The sequence below is a fragment of the Salvelinus fontinalis genome, chromosome 23 (genome assembly GCF_029448725.1).
Source record: "Salvelinus fontinalis isolate EN_2023a chromosome 23, ASM2944872v1, whole genome shotgun sequence".
In the NCBI taxonomy this organism is placed as follows: Eukaryota; Metazoa; Chordata; class Actinopteri; order Salmoniformes; family Salmonidae; genus Salvelinus; species Salvelinus fontinalis.
The window spans coordinates 45,975,664-46,002,877 of NC_074687.1; the positions used below are offsets into that span (position 1 = coordinate 45,975,664).

General features: G+C 41.7%; 1 protein-coding gene across 1 annotated transcript in view; it reads right to left on the minus strand.

Annotated features, from left to right (window-relative positions):
- The window catches only part of spegb (striated muscle enriched protein kinase b), a 114,746-nt gene that overhangs the window by 62,832 nt on the left and 24,700 nt on the right, over positions 1-27,214 (minus strand). The window contains exons 2-7 of the mRNA XM_055879046.1: positions 20,361-20,447; positions 17,512-17,569; positions 10,011-11,653; positions 9,694-9,837; positions 9,216-9,398; positions 129-295 (exon numbers count right to left, since the gene is read on the minus strand). Coding sequence (XP_055735021.1) covers positions 129-295; positions 9,216-9,398; positions 9,694-9,837; positions 10,011-11,653; positions 17,512-17,569; positions 20,361-20,447 — 2,282 coding nt within the window. The remainder of the gene's footprint in view (positions 1-128; positions 296-9,215; positions 9,399-9,693; positions 9,838-10,010; positions 11,654-17,511; positions 17,570-20,360; positions 20,448-27,214) is intronic.

The window sequence follows — 27,214 nt, forward strand, 5'->3', positions numbered from 1 at the left end:
AAATATAGTTGCAAAATACCAAACTGATCCCTTGCCCCAAGTTTACCACATCAAGGTCCTACAGTATAATGGAAAGTCAACGAAAGCCAGGTGATATGCACCAGAGAACCAGCGTTACACAGTCTCACCTGGAAGGCAGGAGGCTCCTTGAATCGAGTGTCAATTATCTTCCTGGGCTCTGGGCTTCCAAAGTCCATGCCTTCCTCCAGTGGGCTGAGGTACTCTTCATCAGATGTGATAGGGCTGCTGATGTCCCTAGGAACACAAATGGTCCCCTGCAGCTCCTGCATAGGCTCTGTCAAATACACATTATAATCAGATAAAGAATAGAATAGAGAATATACTTGATTTTCCATGTTGTGATCACAGTATGTGGAGAACCCACCTCCGAAGGTGAACAAGGCTTTACTTTTATTGTGTCACAGTTAAATGTCATTAAGAAATGTGGAATCCAGTCAAAAAAACCCAGATATAATGAAGAAATAGTGGGTCAACCATGAATAGTAAACATAGAAAGATTTTGCTCTTTCTCAATTCAATGTGCTTTATAGGCATGGGAGACATATGTTAACATTGCCAAAGCAAGTGAAGCAGATAACATACAAATAAATAAATAAACAATAGAAATGAACAGTAAACATTACTCTCACAGACGTTCCAAAAGAATAAAGACATTTCAAATGTCATATTATGTACAGTGTCATAACGATGTGCAAATGGTTAAAGTACAAAAGGGAAAATAAATAAACATGGGTTGTATTAACAATGGTGTTTGTTCTTCACTGGTTGCCCTTTTCTTGTGGCACAAATCGTGCTGCTGTGACGATACAATGTGGTATTTCACCCATTAGACATGGGAGTTTATCAAAACAGTGTTCGTTTTTAAATTCTTTGTCGATCTGTGTAATCTGAGGGAAATATGTGTCTCTAATATGATAATACATTTTGCAGGAGGTTAAGAAGTGCAGCTCAGTTTCCACCTCATTTAAGGTCTACTGCTGCCTTTCTCAATAGCAAGGCTATGCTCACTGAGTCTGTACATAGTCAAAGCTTTCCTTAAGTTTGGGTCAGTCACAGTGGTCAGGTATTCTGCTACTGTGTACTCTCTGTTTAGGGCCAAATAGCATTCTAGTTTGCTCCGTTTTTTTGTTAATTCTTTCCAATGTGTCAAGTAATTATCTTTTTGTTTTCTCATGATTTGTTTGGGTCTAATTGTGTTGCTGTCCTGGGGCTCTGTGGGGTCTGTTTGTGTTTGTGAACAGAGCCCCAGGACCAGCTTGCTTAGGGGACTCTTCTCCAGGTTCATCTCTCTGTAGGTGATGGCTTTATTAAGGAAGGTTTGGGAATCCTTTTAGGTGGCTGTAGAATTTAGCATATATTTTCTGGATTTTGATAATTAGCGGTTATCGTCCTGATTCTGCTCTGCATGCATTATTTGGTGTTTTATAGTGTACACAGATGATATTTTTTTGCAGAATTCTGCATGCAAAGTCTCAATTGGTGTTTGTCCCATTTTGTGGATTCTTGGTTGGTGAGCAGACCCCAGACTTCACAACCATAAAGGGCAATGCGTTCTATAAGTGATTCAGGTATTTTTAACCAGATCCTAATTGGTATGTCGAATTTTATGTTCATTTTGATGGCATAGAAGGCCCTTCTTGCCTTGTCTCTCAGATCGTTCACAGCTTCGTGGAAGTTACCTGTGGTGCTGATGTTTAGGTCAAGGTATGTATAGCTTTTTTTGTGTGCTCTAGGGCAACGGTGTCGAGATGGAATTTGTATTTGTGGTCCTGGCGACTGGACCTTTATTGGAACACCATTCTTTTGGTCTTACTGAGATTTGCTGTCAGGGCCCAGGTCTGGCAGAACCTGTGCAGAATATCTAGGTGCTGCTGTAGGCCCTCCTTGGCTGGTGACTGAAGCACCAGATCATTAGCAAACAGTAGACATTTGACTTCAGATTCTAGTAGGGTGAGGCCGGGTTCGCAGACTGTTCTAGTGCCCTCGCCAATTCGTCGATATGTTGAAGAGGGTGGGGCTTAAGCTGCATCCCTGTCTCACGCCACGGCCATGTGGGAAGAAATGTGTTTTTTCTTGCCAATTTTAACCGCACGCGTGTTGTTTGTGTACACCACTTTCCATCAATTTGTATAGCAGACCCTTTGAGTCAATGGCTTTTTTTTGTTTTTTTTGTTTGTTTGTCAATTAGGGTGTGCAGGGTGAATACGTGGTCTGTCGTACTATAATTTTGTAAAAAGCTAATTTTACATTTACTCAGTACATTGTTTTCACTGACAAAATGTATGCGTCTGCTGTTAAGGATAATTCTGAGGATTTTCCCAAGGTTGCTGTTGAGTTATTGGGGTCAAATTTGTCTCCACTTTTGTGGATTGGGGTGATCAGTCCTTGGTTCCAAATATTGGGGAAGATGTCAGAGGTAAGGATGATGTTAAAGAGTTTAAGTATGGCCATTTGGAATTTGTTGTCTGTATATTTTATAATTTCATTGACGATACCATCAACACCACAGGCCTTTTTGGGTTGGAGGGTTTTTATTTTGTCCTGTTCATTCAAGGTAATTGGATAATCCAGTGGGTTCTGGTAGTCTTTAATAGTTGATTCTAAGATTTGTATTTGATCATGTACAAATGAAGTCGGAAGTTTACATACACTTAAGTTGGAGTCATTAAAACTTGTTTTTCAACCACTCCACAAATTTCTTGTTAACAAACTATAGATTTGGCAAGTCGGTTAGGACATCTACTTGGTCCATGATACAAGTCATTTTTCCAACAATTGTTGACAGACAGATTATTTCACTGTGTCACAATTCCAGTGGGTCAGAAGTGTACATACACCAAGTTGACCGTGCCGTTAAACAGCTTGGGAAACTCCAAAAAAATTATGTCATGGCTTTAGAAGCTTCAGCTAGGCTAATTGACATCATTTTAGTCAATTGGAGGTGTACCTGTGAATGTATTTCAAGGCCTACCTTCAAACTCAGTGGCTCTTTGCTTGACATCATGGTAAAATTAAAAGAAATCAACCAAGACCTCAGATAAAAAATTGGAGACCTCCACAAGTCTGGTTCATCCTTGGGAGCAATTTCCAAATGCCTGAAGTTACCACGTTCATCTGTACAAACAATAGTACGCAAGTATAAACACCATGGGACCGCTCAGCCGTCATACCGCTCAGGTAGTTCTGTCTCCTAGAGATGAACATACTTTGGTGCGAAAAGTGCAAATAAATCCCAGAACAACAGCAAAGGACCCAGTGAAGATGCTGGAGAAAACAGCTACAAAAGTATCCACAGTAAAACGAGTCCCATATCGACAGAACCTGAATATCCACAGTAAAACGAGTCCTATATCGACAGAACCTGAAAGGCCGCTCAGCAAGGAAGAAGCAACTGCTCCAAAACCACCATAAAAAAAGCCAGACTACGGTTTGCAACTGCACATGGGGACAAAGATCGTACTTTTTGGAGAAATGTCCTCTGGTCTGATGAAACAAAAATAGAATTGTTTGGCCATAATGACCATCGTTATGTTTGGAGGAAAAAGGGGGACGCTTGCAAGCCGAAGAACACCATCCCAACCATGAAGCACGGGAGTGGCAGCATCATGTTGTGGGGGTGCTTTGCTGCAGGAGGGACTGGTGCACTTCACAAAATAGATGGCATCATGAGGTAGGAAAATTATGTGGATATATTGAAGCAACATCTCAAGACATCAATCAGGAAGTTAATGCTTTTTCACAAATGGGTCTTCCAAATGGACAATGACCCCAAGCATACTTCCAAAGTTGTGGCAAAATGGCTTAAGGACAACAAAGTCAAGGTATTGGAGTGGCCATCACAAAGCCCTGACCTCAATCCCATAGAAAATGTGTGGGCAGAACTGAAAAAGCGTGTGCGTTAAAGGAGGCCTACAAACCTGACTCAGTTACACAAGCTATGTCAGGAGATATGGGCCAAAATTCACCCAACTTATTGTGGGAAGCTTGTGGGGGGCTACCTGAAACGTTTGACCCAAGTTAAACAATTTAAAGGTAATGCTACTAAATACTAATTGAGTGTATGTTAACTTCTGACCCACTGGGAATGTGATGAAAGAAATAAAAGCTGAAATAAATCCTTCTCTCTACTATTATTCTGACATTTCACATTCTTAAAATAAAGTGGTGATCCTAACTGACCTAAGACAGGGCATTTTACTCGGATTAATTGTCAGGAATTGTGAAAAACTGAGTTTAAATGTATTTGGCTAAGGTGCATGTAAACTTCCGACTTCAGCGGTATATCTTTTTGCTGTTTGTTCTTTGTTATAGAGCCAAAAAGATTGGATAATTGGTTTACCCATACCTTCATTTTGGATAGATAATTATTTGTGTTGTTTAGTGTTTTCACATTTTCCCAGAAGTGGTTAGAGTCTGGATTCTTCATTGCATTGATCTGATTTCTGACCTGCTGTTCCTTCTTTTTCCGTAGTGTATTGCTGTTCTGTATTGTTTTAATGATTCACCATAGTGAAGGCATAGACTCAGGTTTTCTGGGTCTATATGTTTTTCGAGGGACAGGTTTCTCTGTTTCTTTCTTTGGTTTTTGCATCAAGCCATTCATTGTTGTTCATTTTCTGTTTGAAATTCTTAGATTTGACAGGGACACTGAAACGTCAAATATACTGTTTTGATGTTCTACTGCCAAGTTCACACCTTCACTATTACAGTGGAATGTTTTGTCCAGGAAGTTGTCTAAAAGGGATTGAATTTGTTGTTGCCTAATAGTTTTTTGGTATGTTTCCACACTACATTCCTTCCATCTACAGCATTTCTTAATATTACTCAGTTCCTTAGCCTTTGATGCCTCATGATTGAGTATTGCTCTGTTCAAGTAGACTGTGATTTTGCTGTGATCTGATAGGGGTGTCGGTGGGCTAACTGAACGCTCTGAGAGACGCTAGGTTGAGTTATAGGTGTACCTACCATAGGAGTCCCCTCGAAGCCTACCATTGACTATGTACATTCCCAGGGTGTGACAGAGCTGCAAGACTTGTGGCCCGTTTTTGTTGGTTATGATGTCATAGTTGTGCCTAGGGTGGCATATGGGGGAGGGAATGCTGTCACCTCCAGGCAGGTGTTTGTCCTCCTGTGTGCTGAGGGTGTCAGGTTCTTGTCCGGTTCTGGCATTTAGGTCGCCACAGACTAGTACATGTCCCTGGGCCTGGAAATTACTGATTTCCCCCTCCAGGATGGAGTAGCAGTCTTTATTAAAGTATGGGTATTCTAATGGGGGGGTTATATTTAGCACACAGGATGACATTTTTCTCTGTTAAGATAATTTATTTTTTAATATCTAGCCAATTGTAAAATGTTCCTCTTTTGATGAATTTAATAGAGTGAGTTAGGTCTGCTCTATACCAAATTAGCATAGGCCCTGAGTCCCTTCCCTGTTTCACACCTGGTAGTTTGGTGGATAGGACTACCAGCTCTCTGTAACCTAGAGGGCAACCAGTGGGTCCATCTCCTCTATCCCATGTTTCTTGTAGGATGACAATGTTTGTATTTCAGTCCAGGTTCTTGCTCTTTCGGCCAAGGTGCAGAGGACCTCAAGCCTTGGATATTAAAGGATGAGATAGTGAAGGCTTTGTGTTCCGTAAAGTGTCCAGTGTTGTTGGTCGTGTGGTTTGGCCTCAGGCCAGTAAATGTGAGCAGAACCTGCTGAGCAGAACCTGCTGAGCAGAACCTGCTGAGCGTCTGGTACATTCCATTGGCTTGGGCTAGTGTAAGAGTGGGTGTTGATCCTTCTTGCCCGCTCCCGGCCTGGGCGTATGTGTGACTTCCATGTTCAGGCCCTCTTTGCGGGAGTGGGGGGCATGGGGTGAGCAGGAGGGCCATAGGTCTGATCTGAGGGGGCCTAAATGGGGTGTGGGGATGGTTGATTGGTTGGGGTGGGGGTGTGGATGTGGCTGGTGGTGTTGTGGTCTGAATGTAGGCCATCTCGGCATGGGTCCTTTATGTGTAGGTCCAGGGGGGGGCAACAGGTCTGGGAGAGCGTCTTGCTGTTCTGGGCAGGGTGTCTATTGATCTGGTGCTCCTGTGTGAAGTGTTTGAGAGCAATATCCTTTAGGGTCCTGGCGAAGGTGGGCCTTGTATAGGTGGACCTGGTTGTAAAGGCTGTTCAAGTCCAGGGTGGAGTGGTGGGCCAGGAAAACATTTGGTTTTGAGGTACAGTCACGGGTGGAGATAACCACTTGTGCGTTGGGGAAAGTAGAAGAAGCTTTTTCAATCACAACCTTGTGTGCTGTGGCCACACTTTCCTGCTGTGTTCTCAGGTCGTCTGTGCCTCTGTGTATTATGTGGCTGGCTGACCCTAGTTTGTCCTCAGACAGAAGGTCTAGGGCGCACTGATTGTTTGGACACCAGAGTTTAGACAGTTTTCTTCCTTGTTTATATGCCCCGTTTGTGTATGTCCTCAGCGGGTGTGTGTGTGTGTGTGTGTGGGGGGGGGGGTCAGGAGGGCTATCAGGGTGGCTGAAAGGTGGGTGCTCAGAAGGGGTGGTATCCCTTGGGCTTGGGGTTCTTTGTCTGTCGCGCTGTGTTGTCGACGCTATGGTCAGGGTCTGGGGTGCTCTGTTCTGCTGTGGGTGTCGAGACTTTTGTCGGGAGCTGAGGTGAGCCTTTCTGCTGGCTACCTCTTTAATGGGTTGTTCTCTGTCACCCCCCCCCCTCAGCCTCTCCTCCAGCAGTCTGATCCTCTCCTCTAGTGCGCTGTTCTTCTCCTGCTCTTTCTCTTGTAGATGTTGTCTCACTACAGTCCAGAGTGCAGATATTTCTCTCTCCCCCTCCTGCTCTCCAAGTCTAGTTAAGGGGGTGGTGTTGTGCTGGACTGTTGTCTGAGTCTGTCCTGACTGGAGTGTAATCACCTGCTATTCCAGCTCCACCTGCCTAACCTCCAGCTGGGTGAATTTATTCCTCATTTCAATGAGGGAGTAGTACTCTGTGTTGGGAGGTTGACTTTCCGCTTGGGGTTGCTCGTCTGTAGGTTTATGTAATGAAGAGGTCTGGTCTGACCCGTTCGGGGTGGGGGTATCTTTCTCAAGGGAGAGCTTCTCCTGCTGAGCTATTTCTTTGATTAGGCGAAAGTCCAGCTGAAACTGTTGGCGGTTGCCCTGTACCAATACTGTTCCAAACTTATAGAGATTTATATTAGCTGACTCAGAGTCCTCGTTGTCTAGTATCCTGAGTTTCTCTCTCTCTGATATTAAATATTGGTAACTGTAAATATGAAAATATTTCAAGAGTGCATGTGAATTAATGTCAATGTAAATATGGTAAAAAGTAAATGCTGTGAAAAGGTCTCCTCTTACAACAACAGTATGCCAACACACTAAATGTGACTTGAATGCCCATGTTGTGACATCTAAAAAAAGAGTAGCGTTGCATATAGGAAGCAATAGCAAACAAAACCACGGCTGACATAAATGCTTAAGGATGAGTCAATCATTTGTACCTAAAACATATTTTGAATATTCTGTAGCACTTTATAATTTATTTTACCTTAGTTTAACTAGGCAAGTCAGTTAAGAACAGATTCTTATTTTTCAGTGACGGCCTAGGAACAGTGGGTTAACTGCCTTGTTCAGGGGCAGAACGACAGATTTGTACCTTGTCAGCTCGGGATTCGATCTTACAACCTTTCAGTTACAAATCCAACGCTCTAACCACTAGGCTACCTGCCGCCCAATAATAACTTGTATGTATTACCACTAATAAACTATGAATAAATAGGTATTTCATAATTACTTGTAGAAAAAAAAATCTATACGTATAGGCTTATAAGCATTTCAATTCATAAGTATGACATGGCTTAAAAAATATCTTTCATCAGGTTTATAATAACTTTCATGAATAAGCAGAAATAAACTATATATGAATTATTCATGATTATTCATTTCATTACTTGTAAACATAATCATGTATAAGCATGATAACCATTTAAATTCTTAAGTAATAATGTCTAATTTATTATACTGAATATTACATTTTCCCATATTGGAAGTTAATAAAAATCTATCTAATTTTTATTCAGCAGGAATTCTCTTATTGGGTCTTTTATGAGACCATATGGGACTTACAGAGTCCTATATGTCTGAATGGGGACCATGTATAAAAGAGCTATTCAAGTACACATGACAAATGATGTACTATAATGCGGGCTTGTTAGCATTATCATGAGTGTTTTATTGTTAATCTCAGGTGTTAAGGCTACTCCCTTATCCTCCCTCTCTCTCACTCTTTTTCGCTCAAATACAAACATTCATATTCTCATTCATTTGTACACTGTAAAAAATATGACCATCTTGATGGCTCTGGGAGCAAAAGGGTCTAAGTTTCTCATTTAAGTAAGATAAGTTCTAGATGCAATAATGAACTGAAAATGTTTGATGGTTGAATGTATACTTTAACTAGCCTATGCTTAATTAACCAGTTCATGATGTAATTTACCCTAGACAAGATGTTACTTGCGTCATATCTTAACAACAGTGGATTCATATTGAAATGAAACCAGTGTGTCTTAACAATGTATTGGTTCAATTTAGCCTCCTAGTTGCTGTGGTAACTACTCAACTAAGTGAGTTGGCTCAACTGGAATATATTGCTTGGACACATTTTGGAGAGAGGGAGGAAGAAAGAAAGAGAGAGAGAGAGAGAGGGAAATGATGAGTGGGTAAGGAGAAATTAGGAAATAGCTTTATAAGGAAATAACAACGTACATGCTTTTGAAATGACACTTTCTCTGGCAGGGCAAATGACAATGACACACGGGTCAGTGGAGTGACAAAAATGTCCACATCATCCTTTAATTCACTTTTCTGAAATAGCCAAAGGAATTACACCCATCTAAAAAAAGGTTCCAAAGGAATTCCTATTGCCAAAGAACCCGTTTAGGTTCTAGACAGCACTTTTTTTCTCCTAAGAGTGTAGAACGCAAAGGTTAGCAAAAGGCAGGTGCAATTCCCAAAGGCTAAAGCTCAGGTTACAATCTCCAGTACAAGGACATCAAGCAGACATAAGGTTCAAGGTAAGGGCCGGTAAATCAGAAATTGTCTAACCTTCAGTACCACTTCTTGTTTAGTAATAACAAGGTATTATTAAATCAACTTTAAGTAAAGGGTGACCCTAACCAATGCACTGTTGCAACTCATGCTTACCTGGTTTGATCGAAAGTGTGGCACTGCTAGATGTTTTCCCAGCCTCATTGGCAGCTGTCACACAGTACGTTCCAGAATCACTTGGCTTTGCACATTTGATGAGAAGTGAATAACGCTCTCCCTCCACTTTGATCCCATAGTTTGAGCTGTTTTGGATTTTGATATTGTCTCTCGTCCAGATAGCTAGATATGGACACAGACAAATAAGAGTTGAGGCGATATAAAAAAACTATTTGTGCTCAACAAACCGGAGTGAAGCTGGGGACTACATTCTTAGAAAAAAAGAGTTCCAAAATGGTTCTTCGGCAGTCCCCATTGGAGAACCCTTTCAACGAGAAATCCTTTTGGGTTGGAAACAGGTTTAACATCGATCCCAAAAGGGTTCAAAGGTTCTGCCATGGGGGCAGCCGATGACCCCTTTTCGGTTCTGGATATAAACTTTGTTATAAAGTGATACATAGATATAGAGATAGCTTGCCTTCTGGGGGAGGCATGCCAGCAATGATGACTCTCAGCAGGACCTCAGTGCCAGCAGTTACCACAGTGTCCTTAAGAGGAAACTCAAATATAGGGGCCTCCAAGGGGTCCTCTTCAGCAGACACGTAAGAGTCGTCTGAAGAATCTGCACAAAATACAAAACGTAATTACAAAGACATTCATGGCTGTGTTCAGAAATAAGGAATACTGATGAGATTTGAACTTTGCAAAGACAAGGGAGATAAGATACAAGCCTCTGATATACACAACATACATTTTCATTTTGATAAATAAAGACAGATTGAAAATAATTCCCACCTAACTCTGGAGACATGGGACTACTGCGGCGACCCTTCCCCCTGGTCTTCTGTGTTTGGCCTTCTTTCACATTGGTTGCCGTCTTAGACTTGTCAGTCTCTGGAGGAACTTCGTCGTCCATGGGCTCTTCCTCAACAATAATGGTAGGTATGATTAGCTTGGGGGCTGGCTTGATCAACTCCACTTCCATTTTCTCCTCAGATGGGGAAACTGGAACATTTGTAGAAGAGGTAGCCTGCCGTGGAGGTTTTTGCAGATGCTGGATTGTACGCTCTTGTACAACGGTTGGCGTTCTCTGTACCAATGGACTTTTTGGTCTATCCTCTACTTTTCTTAACGCTACATCTACAGGTATTTTTGTTCCTGGCGATTCTTCCTTTGGGGACTTTTGCACAGGAGATTGTTGGATGTCCTGTGATTCTTGCATACAATATATACTCTGAACAAGAGGGCTTTCTGGCCTGCGTTCAACTTTGTGTAGCGTCATCTCAACAACATTTCTGCTTGGTGACTCTGCCCGCTGTTGGTGATTTGCCGATGGATTGTAAGCCCTCTGCATCTGCATCTTTGCTGGTGATGGAGACCTCTGAAGGATCTCCCTGACAAGACTGGCTTGATTTACCTGTCTTGTTGGCCTCTGTCCCGGTAAGTCAGCCAGTTGCATAGATTCTGGAGTGGCAGCTACTTCTCCCAATCTACTGATTGTTATGCTACTCATGGAGTGTCGGTCAATCTCTTGGGTTTGGGGCGAAGGCAGCCCCTGCCGTGCTTGTTCTTGGAGCTGTAGTCGTGGTGATTTTGGTGGCACTACTTCTTTGGGCTGTTCCATCTCTTTCTGCTGCTTCTCATGCTGGGCACATTCCCGTTCCTGGAGCTTCTGGAGAATTTGAGGTGGGAGGGGCTCAATCTTCCTCAAAGGCTGCCTGCCACGTGCCCTGAGCGAGAGCTGCTCGGTGGAGAAGGACTTCTTCATGTGAGGTTTACCCACAAGCTTCTTAATTCGTTGAAGCTCTTCAGTGAACTTGTTCTCGATTTCCTGGACCTTCTGGGTGGTACGGGGCCTGCAGTCCTCCAAGGACGCAGCCCTCTGTCTGAACATAGACCTCCGTTCGGCAGCGTCCTCCTTCAGAGCCTCTCGTAGGTCTTCCCTCGAACTCTCTCTGGAAATGCCCAACCGGCTCCCTCCATCGTCCGAGTCGACGGACCCAGCGCGATTGAACCCGGCCCAGGACCGTCCCGAGATGGAGCCTTCATGATCATAACTTCGCCTTCGCTCTTCGAAACCGCGCACCTTCTCGAAGATCTTGGAGCTTGCTCTGGTCAGTTTGGGGGATGGCCTAGTTTGGTATTCCTTGCGAGAGTACTCACTGACACTGACAGGCGTCTGAGGACGGGAGTCCTGAGTACTGCTTAGAGACATGGCTGATGATTTTGGATGTTTAACCTTCTCCTCAAATTCACCAGGGACAGTGTCTTGGTAGTCTGTTGGCACAAAAACTTTCTTTCGGGGGGTGAGAGGTGTGTTTGGTGCTGAACCTGAGCGGCTTGGCATTGGAGAAGTGGAGGGGCGTTTGATAATTTTGGGGGAGGCGGGTGGAAGGACTTGTTGGGGAGATTCCCTCAAAAACTCTTCTGATTGGCTCCTGAAAAAAGGTGGTTATGGGAAAATATGTGTTAAAGAGTTCTAAATGATACATGAGCCAGTGTGAGTAACGTTAGACTATCATATATAATGATATAATATAATTACTTCAATGTAACTACACTGTATATGAAACAGAAGACGTCAAACACATTCTGTTCGTTCATTCAGAATATTGCAAACAGCATGCATGGCCTTCAGAAAGTTATCTATTCAACAACGGCAGGCATAACAACCAGAAAAGAACCAAAGAGGTCAGTGATACCTCACACATACAATGAATTGCAAACAGTGCTCTGAATGGCAGTTTGTATCAGGGTTGAATGGCGGGGAGCCAGTTTTACCACCCAAAACCACTCCCTTTTCCCAGGAAAAAGAACTGCAAGAAACCGGTAAATTATAATAAATGATTTATAAGAAGAGCATGGCATGAAATGGAACTGTTAAATTCCAGTATATGCAATGTCTAAATCTGTCTTCTCTACAGCCTCTGCATGGTGAATCACCAATGCTCAGGGTGGGGACAGACAGCCCATCTCAGTATGGAGCACAGTTCACAATGCAAGTAGACCTATCATCTCATCATTGTAACTTTTTTTCTTGTGACAGGTAGGCCTACATTTTCTGCAGCATAGTCTGCGGCAGTAATATAAAGACCGAATGCACGTCTAAACAGCCTGTCACTCAAATATCGCTGCTTTAAATCAGTGCACACACGAGCACTCTCACAGTGTTTCTCTCTCTATTAACTCCATTCAAAGCTTCTAACTTAAAGCCTCTGTCTCTTGACTAATACGCACGCACTTGTGCTCCGCTGGCCTCTGTCCTTAAAAAACCCTCCAAAGCTCTTGGAGTCCCATGCAGGAAAAGCTAGACTAGTATAGCTTGCTGGACATTTGCTGGACATTATTTTTTATTCTAATCAAATCCAGACATAGGCCTATGTATATGCTTTATAATGCTTTTGAATGAAACTTCTGGTTTTGGCTGGAAATACCGGGTAACCCAGGCGAAAAAAGTGATTTATTCTCGGGAAAATATTCAACCATAGTTTGTATAGCCACACAGTGCACCCATGTGAAGTCCAAACAAAGCAAGGCAATGCTCCAAAACTTGAAGTGTTTGGAGTACAGTACCTGCTTGCTTGCTTGCATAAAACATTTGGCCACTTTCTTTCTTTTCTTTCAATGAATGATGGGTCAAAATTGAGAAAAGAAATTGTGCAATGGGGGTCGAAGGAAAGCGTAAGCCAAAATGAGAATTAATCTGAATAAAGGCCAGAAAGCAAGTTGATGCTTAAACTGGCAATCTGCAGTTCAACCATAACAAAGTGGGCCACCCCACTACTGATTTGGTAAACAGCTGAGGGATGGGGCTGGAGTAATGTAACCACTCTTGTCAATATGGGGGCGCTGTTTCCCCATTGGAAAAAATAGTGCCCAAATTAAACTGCCTCGTACTCAATTCTTGCTCGTACAATATGCATATTATTATTACTATTGGATAGAAAACACTCTCTAGTTTCTAAAACCGTTTGAATTATGTCTGTGAGTGAAACAGAACTGGACTTAGAGCAATTTTCCTATGAGGATTTGAAAATGATGAAATCTGCTCGCTGTTCCCAGAACAGTTTATTAATTTGCCTGTCCTCTAGTGGTTGAGATGCACAGCATACGCCTTCCCCTGGGTGTCAGCGAATAGAGGGACTTGAAATGGAGTCTCTAGGCAGATCTGAAAGTTTATAAATTGCTTGGAAACGAGGTGTCTCCTCTTTTGACTCTTCGCTCTGACGCAGGGAGGATCTTGGCATGTCGTGCTAGAAGCTCCTGTTTTAGCTCTTAGATATATCCGGCTCTGATTTTATTCGATATAGGTGTTAAAGACATCATAATCTTGTTATTTTGAACTGAATTATATCAGTTTATGTCAGTATATTGCGATTTTCGGGTATTTATTTTCGTGGCGTTGTAGGAAGTTGGGTATCTCTGGCCCACATTGCTAATGTTTACTGCTAATTGCAACGTTGAAGACGACGTTCTCCAACCTAGCAACGATTCTTTTGGACAAAGGACACCTTTCCAAAGATTCTGATGAAAGTTCATCAAAAAGTAAGAACTATTTATGCTGATAATTCGTTGTTCTGTTGAAAAAAGTTAAATGCATAAGCCGCCATTACTTGCAGTGTAGCCTTGCTTTATCGCACGCTGTATGCTTGAAGTAACGTTAATTTTAAAACTGTAACCCAGCGATTGCATTAAGAACTAATTTGTCTTTCAATTGCTGTCCAACCTGTATTTTGTTAGTCAAGTTTATGAATAGTTTTCGATTAGAAGATGTGCCTCTCCAAGATGGCGCCGGACAGATTGCTTGAGGTTTTGGACACTATTCTCATTGTATAAGCACGATTTTTGCCGCTAAATATGCACATTTTCGAACAAACTCTACATGCATTGTGTAATATGATGTTATAGGACTGTCATCTGAAGAATTCTGTGAAGGTTATTAAAAAAATTAATATATTTTGGTGGTTTATACGTTATCGCTATTTTTGCCTTGAATCAATGCTGTTGTGATGTTTGCTATTGTGTTTTTGCTGTAAAACACTTAGAAAATCTGAAATATTGTCTTGATTCACAAGATCTGTGTCTTTCATCTGCTGTACGCTGTGTATTTTTAAGAAATGTTTTATGATGAGTAATTAGCTAATACACAATGGTCTCTGTAGTTATTCTAGTCGCTTTGGTGAGAGTTGTGATAGTGGCTGCAATGGTAAACTATGATTTATACCTGAAATATGCACATTTTTCTAACAAAACATATGCTATACAATAAATATGTTATCAGACTGTCATCTGATGAAGTTGTTTCTTGGTTAGTGGCTATTTATATCTTTATTTGGTCGAATTTGTGATAGCTACTGATGGAGTAAAAAAATGGTGGAGTAAAGAAGTGGTGTCTTTTGCTAACGTGGTTAGCTAATAGATTTACATATTGTGTCTTCCCTGTAAAACATTTTAAAAATCTGAAATGATGGCTGAATTCACAAGATGTATATCTTTCATTTGGTGTCTTGGACTTGTGATTTCATGAACATTTTATTATATGATATCCCTGTGGCTTTAGGCTAGGCTATGCTAGTCAGCTTTTTTGATGGGGGTGCTCCCGGATCCGGGTTTGTGAGGCGTTAGAGGTTAAACTCATAGACAGAGCTATGGACGCAAGGACGGACCATCCATGAGATCTTAATGATAGTTTTAACCATGGTTTGAGGCAATACAGTGTTTGTTTACAATGACATATTTTGGGTTCTGATGGGGTACAATTGAACTAAGCTCATGAAGAATTTACAAGTTATACTCTTTAAGAATCAATGGGTATATATATCAGGGGTATTCAACTCTTAACCTACGAGGTCAGAGCCTGCGTGTTTTCTGTTTTACCTGATAATTAATTTCACCCACCTGGTGTCACAGGTCTAAATCAGTCCCTAGTTAGAGGGGAACAATGAAAAAACGCAGTGGAACTGGCTTCGAGGTCCGGAGTGGTGTTTGAGGGGTATACATGTACAGTGGGGCAAAAAAGTATTTAGTCAGCCACCAATTGTGCAAGTTCTCCCACTTAAAATGATGAGAGAGGCCTGTAATTTTCATCATAGGTACACTTCAACTATGACAGACAAAATGAGAAAAAAAATCCAGAAAATCACATTGTAGGATTTTTAATGAATTTATTTGCAAATTATGGTGGAAAATAAGTATTTGGTCACCTTCAAACAAGCAAGATTTCTGGCTCTCACAGACCTGTAACTTCTTCTTTAAGAGGCTCCTCTGTCCTCCACTCGTTACCTGTATTAATGGCACCTGTTTGAACTTGTTATCAGTATAAAAGACACCTGTCCACAACCTCAAACAGTCACACTCCAAACTCCACTATGGCCAAGACCAAAGAGCTGTCAAAGGACACCAGAAACAAAATTGTAGACCTGCACCAGGCTGGGAAGACTGAATCTGCAATAGGTAAGCAGCTTGGTTTGAAGAAATCAACTGTGGGAGCAATTATTAGGAAATGGAAGACATACAAGACCACTGATAATCTCCCTCGATCTGGGGCTCCACGCAAGATCTCACCCCGTGGGGTCAAAATGATCACAAGAACGGTGAGCAAAAATCCCAGAACCACACGGGGGGACCTAGTGAATGACCTGCAGAGAGCTGGGACCAAAGTAACAAAGCCTACCATCAGTAACACACTATGCCGCCAGGGACTCAAATCCTGCAGTGCCAGACATGTCCCCCTGCTTAAGCCAGTACATGTCCAGGCCCGTCTGAAGTTAGCTAGAGAGCATTTGGATGATCCAGAAGAAGATTGGGAGATTGTCAAATGATCAGAAGAAACCAAAATATAACTTTTTGGTAACAATTCAACTCGTCGTGTTTGGAGGACAAAGAATGCTGAGTTGCATCCAAAGAACACCATACCTACTGTGAAGCATGGGGGTTGAAACATCATGCTTTGGGGCTGTTTTTCTGCAAAGGGACCAGGACGACTGATCCGTGTAAAGGACAGAATGAATGGGGCCATGTATCGTGAGATTTTGAGTGAAAACCTCCTTCCATCAGCAAGGGCATTGAAGATGAAACGTGGCTGGGTCTTTCAGCATGACAATGATCCCAAATACACCGCCCGGGCAACGAAGGAGTGGCTTCGTAAGAAGCATTTCAAGGTCCTGGAGTGGCCTAGCCAGTCTCCAGATCTCAATACCATAGGAAAATCTTTGGAGGGAGTTTAAAGTCCGTGTTGCCCAGCAACAGCCCCAAAACATCACTGCTCTAGAGCAGATCTGCATGGAGGAATGGGCCAAAATACCAGCAACAGTGTGTGAAAACCTTGTGAAGACTTACAGAAAACATTTGACCTCTGTCATTGCCAACAAAGGGTATATAACAAAGTATTGAGATAAACTTTTGTTATTGACCAAATACTTATTTTCCACCATAATTTGCAAATAAATTCATTAAAAATCCTACAATGTGATTTTCTGGATTTTCTTTTCTCATTTTGTCTGTCATAGTTGAAGTGTACCTATGTTGAAAATTACAGGCCTCTCTCATCTTTTTAAGTGGGAGAACTTGCACAATTGGTTGCTGACTAAATACTTTTTTGCCCCACTGTATATAATTAAAGATGCACTCTAGGATCTTAAGCAGCACAAATTGTATTTGTAACATATCACACGAATTACACAAAAAAAACAGAGACCTGTTTTGGCTTGTGAGTACCACTTTCAAAGCTACTAGCTGAAATTAAACAAAAATTTGAGAGTACATTTTTAATTCAAAAGTCCCAAAATGTATCAATCGCAGATTGCGTCTTTAAGGAACATTTGCTAGTCAGTAGTGAAATCTGTTCTTACAGTTACTCAAATAATACATACTCGGAGTGATCCTGCTCAGTATATCACCTGCACCTCCAGTCATGTGGTGACAGCAAATGAATACACATCTCAGTAACTCCGTAGTTTCTCAAGTGGGAGTTTTCCCAGGGGCAACAATCCACGTCTTAAAGCATTATTGTGTGTTGCACAGTAAGTCAACTGAAAAACTGTTATTAACTTGTGTTGTATTTGTTGTGCTTTAATCTTTTAGTCTTTCCTAAGTGTATTATCCAGGCTTCTTGGTAGTGTTAACCAAAAGGAGTATGGTTTGAGTATCCATTTATAGATACTGAACCTGCTGTCATAGAAACCGCTAGCTAAAGACAGACTTTCATTGGACTCCCATACTGGCCGGGTTAGATTAACATATGATGCTCCAATCAGAGAATTGACCCCTTGGTGCTTGCCCCACACTGTTTGCTTGCCTGGCGGGCTTGGAGATGGTTTGAAGTTCTTCGCCCCAGCTGTCCATCATTCTGTCCCCTGTGGCAAGATAAAACATGAAAAGTGTATAATATTGTGTGTTTAGCCTATAGTTCAGTCATCAGTTTCTACTTGAAATAATCTTGTACCTCAGTTGGCATAGTTAAGATAACAAAGGCTGACTCAGATATAAGCTTCAGACATGCAAAAAACAGTTACATATAAGCACACTAAGCTTACACAAGACCTGCAACTGTCAGATAGGATAAATATGCCTTAGCCCTGGATTTATAAAGAGCAATGTTCCTATTCAATTCCATAGCAACCATGTAAAAAAAAAAGTTTTTCCTTTCTATACAGACAATTCTGTGAACCCAAATCATGGCATAAATTATATTCAGCTATCTGGTGCAGAGAATGTGATGATTATAAAGTCTACAACTACCATGAAACTTTAATACTACACAGGTGTTCACAAAATATAATATTTGAGGCAATACCCTTCAATCAAGCAAACAAATGTCTAGAATGTACACTATAGTATGTGGACACCCCTTCAAATGAGTGGATTCGGCTATTTCACCTACACCCGCTGCTGACAGGTGTAGAGAAATCGAGCACACAGCCATGCAATCTCCATAGAGAAACATTAGCTTACTGAAGAACTCAGTGAATTTCAATGTGGCACCTTTAACGGATGCCACTTTTCCAACAAGTCAGTTCGTCAAATGTCTGCCCTGCTAGAGCTGCCACGGTTAACTGTAAATGCTGTTCTTATGAAGTGGAAATGTCTAGGAGCAATAACGGCTCATCCGCGAAGTGGTAGGCCACACATGCTTACAGAATAGGACTGCCGAGTGTTGACTGAAGCACGTAGCGTGTAAAAATCATCTGTTGTCAGTTGCAAGACTCACTACCGAATTCCAAACTGCTTCTGGAAGCAACGTCAGCACAATTATTGTTCGTCAGGAGCTTCATGAATTGAGTTTCCATGGCCGAGCAGCCGCACACAAGCCTAAGATCACCATGCGCAATGCCAATCGCCGGCTGGAGTGGTGTAAAGCTTGCTGCCATTGGCCATTGAGCAGTGGAAACACGTTCTCTGGAGTGACATTCTAGACGATTCTGTGCTTCCATCTTTGTGGCAAAAGTTTGGGGAAGGCCCCCGTGCACAAAACAAGGTCTATACAGAAATGGCTTGCCGAGATCGGTGTGGAACACTTGACTGGCCTGCGCAAAGCCCTGACCTCAACCCAAATGAACACCAAGGAGGATGATTTGGAACGCCGACTGCAAGCCAGGCCTTATCGCCCAACATCAGTGCCCGACCTCACTAATGCTCGTGGCTGAATGGAAGCGAGTCCCCGCAGCAATGTTCCAACATCTAGTGGAAAGCCTTCCCAAAAGAGTGGAGGCTGTAATAACAGCAAAGTGGGACCAAGTTCGACGAGTAGGTGTCCACATACTTTTGGTCATGTAGCGTACAGTGGCTTGTGAAAGTATTCACCCCCATTGGCATTTTTCCTATTTTGTTGCATTACAACCTGGAATTAAAATGGATTATTGGGGGGTTTGTATCATTTGATTTACACAACATGCCTACTACTTTGAAGATGGAACATATTTTTTCTTGTAAAACAAGCAAGAAATGTAAAAAAAAAATGGAAAACTTGAGCGTGCATAACTATTCACCCCATCCCCCACACCCAAAATCAATACTTTGTCGAGACACCGTTTGCAGCAATTAGAGCTGCAAGTCTCTTGGGGTATGTCTCTATAAGCTTGACACATCTAGCCACTGGGATTGTTGCCCATTCTTCAAGGCAAAACTGCTCCAGCTCAAAACTGCTCAAGTTGGATGGGTTCCGCTGGTGTACAGCAATCTTTAAGTCATACCACAGATTCTCAATTGGATTGAGGTCTGGGCTATGACTAGGCCATTCCAAGACATTTAAATGTTTCCCCATAAACCACTTGAGTGTTGCTTTAGCAAATCTTTGGAAGACAAACAGGTTTCCCTCAAGAATTGCCCTGTATTTAGCGCCTTCCATCATTCCTTCAATTCTGATCAGTTTCCCAGTCCCTGTCGATGAAAAACATCCCCACAGCATGATGCTGCCACCACCATCCTTCACTGTGGGGATGGTGCTCTCGGGGTCATGAGGTGTTGGGTTTGCACCAGACATAGCGTTTATCTTGATGGCCAAAAAGCTCAATTTCAGTCTCATCTGACCAGAGTACCTTCTTCCATATGTTTCGGGAGTCTCCCACATGCCTTTTGGTGAACACTTTAAGCAATGGCTTTTTTTTTTTTGGAGTGTACGGCTTAAAGTTGTCCTATGGACAGATACTCCAATCTCCGCTGTGGAGCTCCTTCAGGATTATCTTTGGTCTCTTTGTTGCCTCTCTGATTAATGCCCTCCTTGCCTGGTCAGTGAGTTTTGGTGGGCGGCCCTCTCTTGGCAGATTTGTTGTGGTGCCATATTCTTTACATTTTTTAATAATGGATTTAATGCTGCTCCGTGGGATGTTCAAAGTTTCGGATATTTTTTTATATCCGAAACGCACCACTTTTCTGTTTGGGGGGGATTTTTTGAAATAAGTACTTTTTTTCATTTCACTTCACCAATTTGGACTGTTTTGTGTATGCCCTTTACATAAAATCCAAATAAAAGTCTATTTAAATTACAGGTTGTAATGCAACAAAATAAGAAAAACGGCAAGGGGGATGAATACTTTTGCAAGGCACTGTATCTGACAATGTGTAACAGTTACACGCATGGACCTTTTGATGTTTCATACATTATCCTTCATGCATTTGAGACAGGGATGATTGGAAAAGACGCCTTACCTGCATGCATAGCCTGGTCCTGAAGACCTCTGCTTCCTTCTTTAGTCTCAATGGGGTCTCCACCTTCGTCTTCTGTGGTCTCTGAGTCTGAAAGAGTGACAAAGAAAAGGTATTTGACTCAAATCACTGTGGACTGATAATGGGGCTGGGAACTGCCAGTGGCCTCATGATACGACATTATCACAATAATTAGATGCCATTATGATATCTTTTGCAATTCTCATGATCCTCACGGTTCTATATGTATGCGATTCGATTGCAATTTTATTTGATGTTCCAAACATATTGCTCATGATACACTGAGTATAGCAAACATTAGGAACACCTTCCTAATGTTGAGTTGCACCAGCTCCTTTTGCCATCAGAACAGCCTCAATTCATCGGTGCATGGACTCTACAAGGTGTCGAAAGCATTCCACAGGGATGCTGGCCCATGTTGACTCCAATGCTTCCCACAGTTGTGCCAAGTTGGCTGGACGTCCAATGGGTGGTAGACCATTCTTGATACACACGGGAAACTATTGAGCATAAAAACCCAGCAGCTTTGCAGTTCTTGACGCAAACTGGTGTGCCTACTACCATAACCTGTTCAAAGGCACACATACACAATCCATGTCTCAAGACTTACAAATCCTTCTTTAACCTGTCTCCTCCCCTTCATCTACACTGATTGAAGTGGATTAAACAAGTGACATCAATTAGGGATGATAGCATTCACCTGTTCAGTCTGTCATGGAAAGAGCAGGTGGTCTTAATGTTTTGTACACTCAGCGTTATGCCTGGTGCAGAGAGACAAGAAAGAGCATGAGAAAAATACTTTTGATCAGTCTTGGAAATAAAAGTGCTGAACACATTGGCTCATTATTGAATTAAAAAGAATATGAGAACAAGCTATAAGATGAAAATGACCGGAGTTTTGGCACAGGTGCAGCCGACTAGTGCTAGCTAAAGCTATCTACCAAAAAAATGTAAATGTCTTAGAGTCAAAGTATCTACTGTATATAATATCATCCAAAATGATATTGCGAAATTTAAGTATGTCGATTTCCCCTTCAACACTAACAGATAACGTATGATGTTGCATGACATTCCATTTTAAAACTATGGGGTGAGTCCTAACTTCCACTTAAGTCAAATTTTCACTTAAACAATTGTATATGATCCACCGCATTTATAGCCCAGAACTAACACACCTGATTTAACTAAACACCAAGCTCTTCATTAGTTGAATCAGGTGTATTAGCGCTGAGCCGGAGCAAAATGGTGCACCCCCTGAGAGGTCCCCCAGGAATATACTGTGAAACACTGCATTAGGAAAAACCAACATGACATAGAGAAGAAAAAATAGCTATTGGTAAAATAAACAAATCAGGTGTCAAAATGGAACTATGGTCAGAATTCAATGTTTGCTCTTAGGGGTGTGTTTTATTGTCACAGATATAGGTCGGGTTGCAAAATTCCTGGAACTTTCAATCAATTCCATGGCTTTCCAGAAATCCTGGTTGTAGGAAACCAGATTTCCTCTTTATTCACTCCTGATTCCGGGAATCCTCCAACCGGGATTTCGGGAAAAACTAGGAAATTTATTGACATCTCCAGGAATTTTGCGACCCTATATACAGGTGTAGGATCTTATTTTGAGCCAATTTGCTCCTGCAGAAAACAATCCTGCAGCAACGGGAAATGTGAATTACGTGGAATATATTTAATTTACATTTTTGTTGGGGTTGATACATTTTTTGTAAGGGAAAACCAAGTCTGAAATTTCAGTGGGAATTACAAACCTTATAATCCTCTTTAAAACTCAAATTCATTACAAGTTTTACATTTCCTGCAATGTAGGAAGGTTCTCCTGCAACAGGGTGATCCAATTAAGATCCTACATACACCGTTCAAAAGTTTGGGGTCACTTAGAAATGTCCTTGTTTTTGAAAGAAAAGCAATTTTTTGTCCATTAAAATAACATCAAATTGATCAGAAATACAGTGTAGACATTGTTAATGTTGTAAATGACAATTGTAGCTGGAAACGGTAGATTTTTAATGGAATATCTACATAGGTGTACAGAGGCCCATTATCAGCAACCATTACTCCGGTGTTCCAATGGCACGTTGTATTAGCTAATCCAAGTTCATCATTTTAAAAGGCTAATTGATCATTAGAAAACCCTTTTGCAATTATGTTAGCACAGCTGAAAACTGTAGTCCTGATTAAAGAAGCAATACAACTGGCCTTCTTTAGACTAGTTGAGTATCTGTAGCAGCAGCCTTTGTGGGTTTGATTACAGGCTCGAAATGTCTTGAAACAAAGAACTTTCTTCTGAAACACGTCAGTCTATTCTTGTTCTGAGAAATGAAGGCTATTCCATGCGAGAAATTACCAAGAAACTGAAGATCTCGTACAACGCTGTATACTACTCCCTTCACAGAAAAGCGCAAACGGGCTCTAACCAGAACTGAAAGAGTGGGAGGCCCTGGTGCACAACTGAGCAAGAGGACAAGTACATTAGAGTGTCTAGTTTTAGAAATAGACACGTCACAAGTCCTCAACTTGCAGCTTCATTAAATAGTACCCGCAAAACACCAGTCTCAACGGCAACAGTGAAGAGAAGACTCCGGGATGCAGGCCTTCTAGGCAGAGTTGCAAAGAAAAAGCCAAATCTCAGACTGGCCAATAAAAATAAAATATTAAGATGGGCAAAAGAACACAGACAAGAACACAGACAAGAACACAGACAACTAATTACAGAGGAAGGTCAGCATCCTGGAGTCTCATCTTCACTATTGACGTTGAGACTGATGTTTTGCAGGTACTATTTAATGAAGCTGCCAGTTGAGGAATCTGCCATCCCTCACAAATGGCAGACACTCAAGATACACCTCAATCATGATGTTTCATATATTTGGTGGTTCAGTTACCATTGTCATTGGTGTCTTGCCTAATGGATTACGACATTTGATGCTATGAATAGTCAACCTACTGCAAGACAACCCTTACCGAAAAACAGGCTTCTGGCAAACAGTTGTGGCACACCTTTGGTCAATTTGTCACAAATTTGCGGCAAGCTCATATTTTCACATGCAAATTAGTTGTGGCAAACTCTTGCGATAAATTTGTGTCAACTTGTGATCTTCTGGCAAACTATTCTGGGAAACTTATAGGGAACATTACATTTTTGCTGCAAATTTTTTACAAACTTTTTGTTGCAAAAAGTACAAATATGCAAATTAAATCCTTTTTTGGGTTACAGTGTGACATCTATCTACATAATCCAAGTCACATAACTTTAAATAAACTTTTCATAGAAAAAAACTAAACATACTTAACATGTATTCAATGTCTTAACATTGAAAAATAAATCCAATACAACTTGAAATCAGCATGGTAATGAAAAAAGGGCAAAGACTGGATGTTACCATAATAAATGGATTATTTAATATTTTTATGTAGCTACAACATTAACACGAGAGAAATGTGAACATTATGGGCATGTTGACCTTTGAATGTTTAAAGGGGCAACTACATAATTATGAGCCAAGTGATAACTGAGAAATAGATTTCAACCAATGGAAGTTTAAAAGATAATTAACAACATTTTAACAAATAAAACTAAAACTCAGTTCAGAGCTATTGCCTTTGACTGAACTTGGAGATGGCAGCCCTGTGGAAGTCCAACGCTTGTTGAATGCATGCAGTGAAACAATCACTAAACAAAAACTAAATTAGGATACTGAAAACATTTTATTTTGGCAGGTAGAAATTGAGTAATGCCTAATATGGCAATTCATATTTTTCCAATATTAACTACTGTTACATTTAAAATAAAAAAAAGCTATGTTAAAAATAACCCAGTTTGGGTCATTCAAAAACCCAGCGCTGGGTAAATATTGGACTTAAGCATTGACCCAGCAGCTGGGTCATTTTCTTATGTAATCCTTGGGTTATTTTCAGTGTAATCCTAATTTCAATTGAGCTTACATATTTGCCTTTTCTACCATACCACTCCCTCCTTTTTCCGACACACAATCAAGATACAATGTTGAATGTCAAATAGTTAATTTATATTGCCTGCATTTCAGAACGTATACATCACAGCAGAGAATTGTCCACAATGTACAAGAATATATAAATATATTTTGAAATAGCAAATTGAAACAAAGCCCCATTGTCTAAGTATTTGTCATTTCATAAGCTAGGATTGATTATTAAAATGGATTTATATTATTTCATTAACCAAACAGACCAAACAGACCAAAGCCTCAGCTGAACTGCATGTGCACACTCGGATTGCAATCTGAAGAAAAACAAAGCATGCATCGGTGAGACTGTCTTAAGTGGTATTAACACAGATCTGTCCATCAGACAGTGCCAGAGCTAATCAATAGATTAGCATGTTCCCTGACACACTTCAGCTATCTTAGGTGACAGCACACACACATCCTGCTGTTTTGCCATACAATAACGCTCTACATTTGGGTCAAGTCAAAATAATGTTACACAGAGAACAGGTGTAAAAAAATGACATTTGAAGGTCACTACTAAGGACATGGACTAAGCCTGACTGAAAGACATGCTCGCAACAGTCTTACTGCAGGGATTCTGTTCCTGACAGCTGATATACTGGCCTGTAGTGCATACCATGCTGGAGCACACAGTCTGGTAAAGTTGATATCAAACACATAATTGGACTTGAAGCACACATCCAGTATCCCAAGCAATGTACCTTGCTCCAATGCCTGTCCACTAATGACTGTAAACACCTGTGAGCAGTCCCCAAGCACCCACACAAATGGGTAGGGTCTGGTCACCTCTGCCTGGTGCAGGTACTCAAGCATATTGGTCCCAACCTGTTAGATGGAAATCATTGCATTTTAGAATATGAGGACTGGAAAGTAATAAATGAAGTATACATTCCTTTTAACAATCAGTTTACAAAATACACATCTTTCATCATACAGTACACCTGGCAAGACCCGGCTACTGCTGACGCTTGGTGTGTCGCTTGGTGTGTCCACAGTCCTATGTGTCCCCCCCAAGGACCTCCCCTTGTGTATAAAAAATGTGGCGTTTACAGAATACTCAAAGCGTGTCAGTCTTATGTTCTTTAACTTCAGGCTTATAGTGTAATCGTCCAAAAAGCAAGATCATTTCTTGGTCTATCTCCTCCGCTACAAAAGAGAAAGGGGGTACCTAGTCAGTTGCACAATTGACTGAGACTTCCGCATTTAACCCATCGCCTTTCAGGAGAAGACCCAGATGCAGACAGTGTTGAAGTAACAGAAGTTAATTTCTAGAACGGGGGGAAGGCAAAACGACAGGTCAAGCGCGGGCAGGGGTCATTAATCCAGGGTTGTGTGACAAGGTTTGGAACAGCAGGCAGGCTCAGGGCAGGCAGAATGGTCAAAACCGGGAAACTAGAAAACAGGAATTAGAAAAAGACAGGAGCAAGGGGAAACACGGGTAGGCTTGACCACAAAATGGACTGGCAACAGATAAAGGACACAGGTATACATACACTGGGGATAAAGGAGAAGATGAGCGGCACCTGGAGGGGGGTGGAGAAAACCACAAAAACAGGTGAAACAGATCAGGGTGTGACAAACCCAACCCATCTGTATCAGAGGTGGGAGGGGCTGCCTTAAATCGACATCAACAGCACCCGGGGAGCAGTTGTTGGGGGTTAAATGTCTTGAAGGGTAGAATGGCACCTGGCGATCCGGTGAAGGCATGAAAGCCCGAGGAGCCGGCTGTAGCAGGGGAGCCTGGCAATCCGGCTGATGCATGAGAGCCTGACGAACCGGCTGAGGCAAGAGAGCCTGTAGAGGCTCCAACACCCGATGTCATTCCCACCGGAAAAAAGAGAAAAAAACTGATGCTTCCCTTCGGTGAAGCGTCATTCTGTAACGATTTGCGCTGAGAGTCAGGATGCAAGTTCAGGGAGTGAGTGTTTTAATAAAATAAACGGAACATAATACAAAACAAGAAACACTAACAGCACACATACATGAAACTGAAACAGAAACAACGACGCCTGGGGAAGGAACCAAAGGGAGTGACATATATGATGGAGTCCAGGTGAGTCTGACGACGCGCAGGTGCGCGTAACGATGGTGACAGGTGTGCGCTATAACGAGCAGCCTAGTGACCTAGAGGCCGGAGACGGAGCACACTTGACATCCATCTGTATTTTTGCAAAAAATATGATAGCTAACGTTAGCTAGCTAAACCCTAGCCAGTCAGTGACAGAGATTGAAACTGGTATCAACAAAATGTGTTTCACTCTATCCCATAAAACATGACATTGCTACCTCGGGCTCCCGAGTGGCGCAGCGGTCTAAGGCACTACATCTCAGTGGTAGAGGTGTCACTACAGACCCTGGTTTGATTCCAGGCTGTATCACAACTGGCTGTGATTGGGAGACCCATAGGGCAGTGCACAATTGGCCCAGCGTTGTCTGGCTTAGGTTTTGGCCGGGGTAGGCCGTCATTGTAAAAAATAATTTGTTCTTTACTGACTTGCCTAGTTAAATAAAGGTAAAAAAAATAACTAGGCATCATTTAGCTAATAAAATGTTCAAGTTTATTAGGAAGTTTAATTAATAAGTTAGACACTCACCGGACAACTTTGGCAAACCTCTGGCGAACTGTTTGCCACTAGTGGCAATACATATTATTGTTGCCAAAGGTTTACCGCAGATTCACCACTACTGGCAAACATTTGGAAACTCCTGGCAACATTTTGCGGCACACTATTTCGTTTGCAGGAAGTTTGCTGCAACAAATACATTTTTGTAAGGGAAGAGAGGTGAATTTGGAAAAACGTTTCAACACAATGCTGTAATTCTTTACCTCAA